Here is a 9,126-nt window from a genome sequence, read left to right on the forward strand (position 1 = left end):
GAGCCCCTTCTCCCTCCCTCAAGGAACACTAATCCTTTTACTGAGCCTCTAGCCCCCTCACTGAGTCTTCCATCCTCTTTCTTTGGGCCCCCCAATCAATCAACCAATGGGTAGTCAATAGTAACTACCCTTTATGTGCCAAGGACTGTGTTAGACCTGCACTTCACTCATCGAACTGCCATCCCCTCCCTGAGCCCTGATACCACCCTTTAATCCCCTAACTGCTTCACTTAATTCCTATGCCCTCAATGAACTCCTGCCCCCTTATTGAGAGCCCATTCCTTTCCTGGGCAAAAACCCAAATTCAAATCAACCTCAGTTTTCTCATCTGTAAAATAGGGATAATAACAGCACCTACCTCACAGGATGATTGAAAGGATAAAAATAAGAAAATATTTGTAATGCACTTTGTAAACCTTAAAGGCTTAAATGCTAGCTATTATTGTTCATAAAATGAGGTCATTGGATTCCTCAACCTCTAAGGCTCCTTTCAGCTCTAAAATCTATGATCCCAGGGCAGCTAGGTGGCTCAGTGGATAGAGCACCGGCCCTGAAATCAGGAGGACCCGAGTTCAAATCCAACCACAGACCAAACACTTGACACTTACTAGCTGTGTGACCTTGGGCAAGTCACTTAACCCCAATTGCCTAAATAATAAAATGAAATAAAATAAAATCTACAATCCCATGATCCCTGATTGAGCCTCCAGTCCTCCTCACTGTGGTCCTCTGACCACATTCTCACCAAGCCCCCATCCCCCTCACTAATTCTCTTGTCTACTCATTGAGCCCCCATCCCCTAGGATTGGAATCACAAAAAGCTTTCATCACAGACGTCCTCACTCACCTTGAAAAAGTCTCAGAGTAGCCCATGGCTCCCCTGCCTCCTCTCTGCCTGCACTTCCTCCATGGCCATGGTCACACACACTCCTGCTGCACAGCCCTCCTCCACTGAGACTGTATTCTATTCAATTCAATTCAACAACTATTTACCGGGCACTTGCTGTGTTCTGAGCTCTGGGCTCAGCACTGGGGATACGGAACCAGACAGGACACAGGTACAGCCCTCAATGTGATTATGATCTAAGAATATGCCTGCCAGGGACACCAAACCTTGATGACGTGCCCAGCCCTCACTTAAGCTCTCCTCCAGAGTCTCCTCATGGTTTTGGGGGACCCTGAGTTCTCAAAGACTATCAATGTAGTACCAACCTACCATTCACTGGCAGGTCCATTTCACTCATTTCTGGCTCTTTGTGACCCCCCTGGGGTTTTCTTACCATTTCTTTCTCCAGCTCATTTTATAGATAAGAAAACTAAAGCAAACAAGATTAAGTGTCTTGCCCAGGGTTACACAGCTAGCAAGTGTCTTTGGCTAGACTTCAACTCATGAAGATGAGTCTCCCTGATGCTGGACCTGGCACTCTACCCACTGTGCCACCTAGCTGCCCCAGGCAGGTCCAACCCCCTGGAAAGGTCTGGGGACAGACTAGTTCTGACATTCAAGGATGAGCTAAGAGTAGAAGGATTCATCACCAGAAGGGAGGCCACCAAGGGATGAATATTTTTTAGCTGTAACAAGTCATGAAGATCTTCTTCTAAGTCATGGAGTGTGTATTGGGGTGGGGGTGGACTCACATTCTTTAAAGGTGGAGAGGGCACCCACATGGACTGAGCCAAGGATCTTGGAAATTTTTGAATTAAGTACCCAACTCTATATAAGGCTCTTTGGGGGTGGGAGTGGATAATAGAACTGGTTCCTGTCCCCAGAAGTTTATAATCTGATTGGGTGGAATGAATGGCATAAAAGGGGGTGGGAGGAAGTATTGAACTTGGAGTCTGGGGATGCAGACTTGAATCCCATCTCTGGTACTTACTTGTGTATTTGGGTAAATTACTTCCCTTTCTCAAGTCTTGTTTCCTCATCTATAAAATAAAGGAGTTGGCTTCTAAGACCTCTAAGGTTTGTCCAAGTCTAAGTGATATGAAACTATTACATAGTAGCTCCTAATGTAAGAACATAATGATATTCAAATGTTCTTTTGTACTGAGGAAGGCAAGAGGCAGTGTATATAGCAGCTAGGTAGCTGTCCTTGGAACCACAAAGACCTGGGTTCAAGTTCTGCCTCTGACACAAACTGGGCCATTTAACCTCTCAGGGCTCCAGGCAATTCTAAGACTCTACAGTTTTCAGAGCTGGTTCTGACCTGGATCTGTGGAGGGTATTTCCACATCAGGAGTTGAAATCACAGATCCAACCAAAAACAAACAAAAATGTGTTAGACCTGAGAGATACAAAGAAAAAGTGAAGTGATCCCTGCTCTCCTTGACTTCATATTCTATTGGAGGCACAAATCATGTTGATAAATAAGTATAAAATAAGGGGAATTCTTACTAGCTGTGTGACCCTGGGCAAGTCACTTAACCCCCAATTGCTTCACACAAAAAAAAATAAAATAAGGGGAACTGAAGTATTAAAAAGCTAACCAGTGGAGGCATCGGGGAAGGCTTGGGGGTGGTCTCTAAGGTGATCCTTGAAGACTCCTAAATCAGGGGTTGCCTGCATGGGATTGAGCCAGATCGATAACATATACTATGCACTGAGTGTTAGAATGGAGAAAGATTGATTATTCTTCTTTGAGTCGTTGATTTGGCATCCTGTGGTCAGTGGTCTACGGTATGGATGCCAGTGTACTCTGTTGAAGGGACTTACGTGGGTTAGCATTATGTCAAGGGAGGAAACACCATTGCTTACTTGGTCTAGGAGTCTAGGTTAAAGTCTTATTTCATCACAAATTATAATAAACTTATAAAATGTGAGGAATATGCCAGCAAAAATCCTCCCACCCAAAGTTGGTCTTTTATTTCTGAGGTTGCCTGATAGAAACCAGTAAAGGTGTTTCATTTTGTTGTTTAGTTGTTTCAATCATATCAATCATCCATGACCCCATTTGGGGTTTTCTTGACAAAGATGCTGGAGTGATTTGCCATTTCCTTCTCCAGATCATCCTACAGATGAGGAAACTGAGGTAGTCGGAGGTTAAATGACTTGCCCAGGGTCACACAGCTAGTAAGTGTCTGAGACAGGATTTGAACTCAAGTCTACTTGACTCCAAGTCCAATATTCCATGTGCTACCTAGCTGTTCCATCCTGGACATATTCAAATGATCACAATATATTCAAAAGCATATCACTGTAGCATTTGAATACAATTAATCTATATATTTACAAAAAGTCTCCATGATGGGATGAGCTGAATATTTCACCTTTTCAGTCTTCCCAGTGTTACGTGTCTGACATATAGGACAACTCATATAACTGTATTGAATCACAGAAAGAAATCTGTTTTTTCTTTTATTCAGTTTAATTTTTTACAATGAATAAGTACTTATTTTCTCTCCCTCCCACCCTACCCCTTGTTGAAAAAGAAAACCCTGGCAACAAATATGAAAAAATATATAGGTGAATATATAAACATAAGCGTGCATGTATGCATATATAAAAACATATATGTATATAGTTGGCCAGTTAAGCAAAGCAAATTTCCCCCATTTCCAAAAATGAATATCTTGTTCTGCATCTTGAGCCCATCACCTACTCCTCTGTTGGGAGGTGGGTAGTAGACGTCATCATCTATCCTCTGGAATTGTGGTCACAGAAAGAAATGTGAATCAAACTAATGTTCTTTAACTCTTTTCAAGGTCAAATGACCTCGAGCCATTTTCAGTCATTTCTCACCCCCCTCATACTTTTTCAGATGTACTATTTCAGAGTGAATAAATGAAAGCTCGAGGGGAGGATGGGAAAAAGGGGTCCTGGAATCTGGACGGACTCTAGGCCAGGGGTCAGGAACCTGTGGCCTGGAGGCCACCTGTGGCCCTCTAGGTCCTAAAGGGCCACACTTGAGGACCTAGAGGGCTACATGTGGTCTCGAGGCCACAGGTTCCTAACTCCTGGCCTAGGCTCCTCTGAGCCACTTTATGGACTTATGCTTCTTTTGCTAAGCCAGGGATCCCACATTAGTCTCTTTGAGCCTGGGGGTAATACAATCTTTGGCACATACAACAGTTAGGAAATGTGTGACTTCTTACAAGATTCTATAATAAAGCTATGCAAAGGGTGTCTTAAAAGCCTTAGTCTAAGTTATTAAAACTTAAATCTTAAGTTATTAAAGCATAAAACTGCACTAAGACTTTTAAGACACTGTACTACACAAAGGAAAACCGATGTTATTTTGTCAGGTCTAAGTCTCAAAGTTATAGAGTAAATTCTCCCCAGTATTCCAGAACAGAATTTTCTCAGTCCCGTTCGATTCTGGGCAAAGATCTGGGAGATTAAGTTGCCAATTTGTGTGTTGAAATCCTCGCTTTACAGATGAGGAAACTGAGGTAAGCAGGGTTAAGTGATTCACCCAGGGTCACACAGGTAGTAAGTGACTGGATTTGAACTCAGATCTTCCTGACCTGACACTGGCACGCTTGCCCAATGTGCCACCTAACTGCCCTCCCAACTCATTTCACTTAAGATTGGTGACAGGTTAGGAAAATTCAATTCAAATGGAGGAACATTTGTTGACCACACCTCAAGAAAATGAGGATGATTTTAATGTCCTACTACAGAGAAAAATCCTTATTTGACTCCAAGCCCTAAGCTCAATATCCTACTATAGTATGGTTCCAACAGAACCATACAAAACTAGTCTGACACAGATCTGAGCAAATTCTGCCACACTTAGACCATTTCCCACTTGAAAAATATCCAAAGAGATTTAAATTGTAATTGAGCCTGTGGAGTTCAGTGAAGAAAAGTCTATGCCAATATCTGCCTCTACAGCTGACTGTTCTGAGTCCAAAGCACCATTCTGTTGCAGCAAGTAACATGAGTTGTGTTCAATGATCAGATCTCTTGAAAACAATATTTTTATTAGCTAAATCCAATGCAGTTTGAAGTATAGTCATCTGATAAAGAGGAGCTAAGTGGTCTCCTATGACAAACAAAGTCTAGGTCTGACATATGCTAGTGGAAATCCCTCCAGAATGTTACAGAAAGTTCCAGAAATTGCCTCACATTGAGGAAGGCAGGTTGCCTTAAAGTAAAAAATCCAGAACAGTGTGTTGTTTCCAAATGGAAGGGGAAAACAAGCCAAGGATACAATTTGTGATGTTAGATCATAATAGTACTGTACCACTTCAATGACTTGCAGCTAGCTGGTCACACAGTGGACAGAGCACCGTGATTGGAATCAGAAAGCCCTGAGTTCAAATTTGGTCTTACTCACCTACTAGTTGTGTGATCTTGAGCAAGCTACTTAACCTCTGTTTGCCTCAGTTTCCTCAACTGTCAAATGGGGATAATAATAGCACCTACCACTTAGGGTTATGGTGAGGTTCAAATGAAATAATATTTGTAAAAGCACTTAGCACAGAACCTGGCACGTAGCACATATTATACAAATGCTTATTCCCCTTTTCCCCCTACTTATAGGATGAGCAAAGGATTCACAAATATACGCACAGTAGGAGTCTTAAGGGAGCAAACTTCATATTTGTCTGGTCATTAAAAAATGGCATTCTCTTCTGGCATCTTGTGGTGCGTGAAGGCTAGCTTTGGCGTGAAGGCTTTTTTGTCTTGATCAATAAACAGTAGCCTTTACATGCAGATTCCTAGTAAATTTTAAGTAAACTTTATGCTTTAATTTCAATAATGTGTACTTTTGAGACCTCAATATTTTTGCTTCCACACTTGTCTTTAACAAGTACAAGGTTTCCTGCTAGTGCTGGACAGAGACACCCTCTCTCCCCCTCCTTCCAGTCCCAAATGCAGGACCATCCTTTCCTTCAAATAGAAACTCCTCATCTTCACAACCTGCCCCCAAATCTATTTTTCCAGCCTTGTTACACATCATCTCCCCTTCACACTCCACGGTCCAATCAGATTGGCCTTTTTGTGGCTGCACACAATGGCACTTCATCTCCCATCGCTGTCCTCCAGCACTGGAATGCACTAATTCCTCACCTCTCCTTTAAACCCTGTTTCCTTAAAAACTAAGCTCAAAGGCTACCCTTAGTAGAAAGTCTCTCCGGATCTTCCTTCTCACCCCACCCCCTAAACTTTGTTTCAAGTTTTTTAAAAAATGTATTCTATAGAAATGACATATGCACATTATCTCCCTCATTTGAATGTAAGTTCCTCAAGGGAGAGACTGTTTTACTTTTGCCCTCGTGCCTCCAGCAGCAATTTTAGCATCTGGCAAATGGAAAGTGTTGACTAAATGTTTGCTGATTGATTGATTCAGGGATGCTGCTACAGATCTCCAAGAGGCGCCAGCTCCAGTACCTGGACTGCCAGGCCTCTGTGAAAGTGTCCTGTGCTTATAAAGAGGATGAAGGAATGTACACAATCCAAGTGCCCTCTCCCTTTGGCTCCAAGGAGCAGAGTGCCTATGTGTTTGTGAGAGGTGAGCTCTAGGGACAGAGGGAAGGAGCAATGGAACGCCTGGCCTGGGGGAGGGAGCAGGTCTGAGACGTTTGGCACCAAGAACCCCAGACAGGGTAGGAGCTGGGGATAACCAGGGATCAAGCTGGGAGAGGATCTAGCCTCATCACGAATATCATTCCCCTGTTCCTGCCCCTTGTCCCAAAGCATCAAGGATCTGGACAATGGGGGGGGAAGACGGTGGAAGTGAGGGTGAAGGATGGAGAAGTGATGCAGGGGGTTAGAGACGTTCTGTAAAATGAAAGCCAATCTGAAGAGCATTCTGTTTCAGATGCCCCTGCGGAGAAAGCTGGGGCTCCAGGCTCCCCACTGAATGTCCAATGCCATGATGTGAATAAAGACTGTCTGATTCTGACCTGGGTCCCCCCCAGTGACACCCGGAGCAGCCCCATCATTGGCTATACCATTGAGAGGTGGGTGCTGCAACAAGGACCAATGACCAGAAGTAAGAGCCTGTCTTATACATAGGAAGATTTGTGACTTATGCACTGTGGGAGACAGAGGGAACAGAGGACCAAGTCCCTGCTGGAAGAGAATGGTAGAGCTGAAGAGTACTTTGGAACACAGAATGCCAGGTGTAGGAGGAACTTCAGAACATAAACTGTCAGGGCTGGAAGGGACTTTGGAACAAAGAATGTCAGAGCTTAAAAAAACCTTAGAACACAGAATGCCAGACATGGGAAGGACCTTAGAACAGAGAATGTAGACACTGGAAGGGACCTTAGAACAGAGAATGTAGACACTGGAAGGGACCTTAGAACAGAGAATTTAGACACTGGAAAGGACCTTAGAACAGAGAATGTCAGACCTGGGAGGTACCTTAGAACAAAGAATGTCAGAACTGGAAGAAGGGGTCTTACAATCCAGAGTGTCAGACATGGGAAGGATCTTAGAACAGAGAATGTCAGAGCTGAGAGGGACCTTAGAACATAGAATGTAGACACTGTAAGGGACCTTAGAACAAAGAATGTCAGACCTGGGAGGCATTTAGAACAGAGAATGTCAGAACTGGAAGAAGGGGTCTTAGAATCCAGAGTGTCAGACCTGGGAGGGACCTTAGAACAGAGAATGTAGACCCTGGGAGGAACCTTAAAACTCATAATGTTAAACCTAGAAGTGAGTTTGGAACATTAAATGTCAGAGCTGGAGAGACCTTAAAACATAGTATATCAGATCTGGGAGGGACCTTAGAACACTGAGTCTGGAAGCTGGAGACCTTAGAGTACAGAATGTCAGAGGGGATCATTTTGACTACTGACCCCTCAATGGGAAAACTAAGAAAAAGGAAAATGATTTCCCTAACTCCCAGGGCTTTACAAAAGGACTAGTTTTCTACAAAGGCAGAATAGGAGAAAGTCAGAGGATACTGTGAGAGAGCTCCACGGAGAGCCCTGGAAATCTGTGGGGGAAGAGGACGTTTAATGGGAGGGAAAAGTCACAGGAGGGGGGCGCTGTCCTGCTCTATTCACTCTAGTACCTGGCAGTATTGGGCACGGGCAGGATGAATGGGATCTGGCTTATAAAAGACCAAGGCAGCAAATGCAGATTAAGACGATTTTAAGGCAAACTGTAGACCAGGCTGTTGATGGAGGGAGGGCTAAGCAAGGAGGACTTTTATTTGAAGGAGGTAAGATTTAATCCACAGTTTAAAGGATGGGAGGGGCCTGGATTACTGGGGAGATGAAATGAAAAGGGGCTGGATTTCCAGGGAGGGACACACATTGTCAGTGTCATATCTAAAGGCTCTGGGTATATAAAAGACGGGACTTGTTTTTTCAGGCTGGGGCACAGCGCCCATGTTGAAGGGCCTGGAACTTGAGTTAACTCTGATAATAGGTGCCAGGGAGAATCAGGGGTGTGGGAGACCTGCCCCGAGGCCCCTGGAGGAACCTGCCGGTATCCTGTTCGAGGACTCATTGAGGGCCAGAGCTACCGCTTCCGGGTGAGAGCCATTAACAAAGCGGGCACCAGCATCCCTTCCAAGGCCACAGAGTCAGTCACCATGCAAGATCCCAGGGAAGCCGAGAGGAAGACAGGTAAGTACAGGGACCCCGTAGGCCAGAGTCACAGCCTTCCCAGAGCTTGGCGAGCAGAACTGCAACTGTGGGAAATGGTGTGTTGGGCACTGTGGGAGAGAGACAAAAGAGACTTCTAGTCTCTGCCCGTGGAAAGCTTCTACTGATGGAGGAGACGTGGCCAGCTTCCCCAGGGAGCCCCTCGTTTGATGGGATGTGGTCCCTGCTTCTAGGGAGCTCCTTATCTGAAGGGGGATTCATAGTCCTTGCCTGAAGAGGGCCCCTGCATTTGAGATACAACACACACACACACACACACACCCCCTTGAAACAGTGAGACAAGTAGTATTTGAATAAGTGACTGATAAAAGAAAAGCTATAGAGAAGATGAGGCTGAGGCTGGACACCTTCTGCTAAGGCACAGAACTTTCTCAGAGCAGGTGAGTTTGCCCAACAAACTTCCAATGTGAGTACTCCACTTATCCTGTTTCCTATCCTAAGAACCCCTTTCTAGATCCTAAAATGTTAGAGCACACAGAGCAGGGAGGGTCCTTAGAACACAGCATGTCAGAGCTGGGAAGGCCCTTAGAACACAGGATGTCAGAGCTGGGAGGG

The 9,126-nt window shown here is 44.6% G+C and overlaps 1 protein-coding gene across 1 annotated transcript in view; it reads left to right on the forward strand.

The window, feature by feature from the left end:
• Positions 1-9,126, forward strand: part of MYOM3 (myomesin 3) — a 75,505-nt gene that overhangs the window by 19,910 nt on the left and 46,469 nt on the right. Inside the window, exons 9-11 of the mRNA XM_027841443.1 lie at positions 6,297-6,458; positions 6,768-6,909; positions 8,333-8,532. Of these exons, the coding sequence (XP_027697244.1) occupies positions 6,297-6,458; positions 6,768-6,909; positions 8,333-8,532 (504 nt within the window). The remainder of the gene's footprint in view (positions 1-6,296; positions 6,459-6,767; positions 6,910-8,332; positions 8,533-9,126) is intronic.

Source organism: Vombatus ursinus, unplaced genomic scaffold (assembly GCF_900497805.2).
Source record: "Vombatus ursinus unplaced genomic scaffold, bare-nosed wombat genome assembly UNPS02014859.1, whole genome shotgun sequence".
NCBI classification, from domain to species: Eukaryota; Metazoa; Chordata; class Mammalia; order Diprotodontia; family Vombatidae; genus Vombatus; species Vombatus ursinus.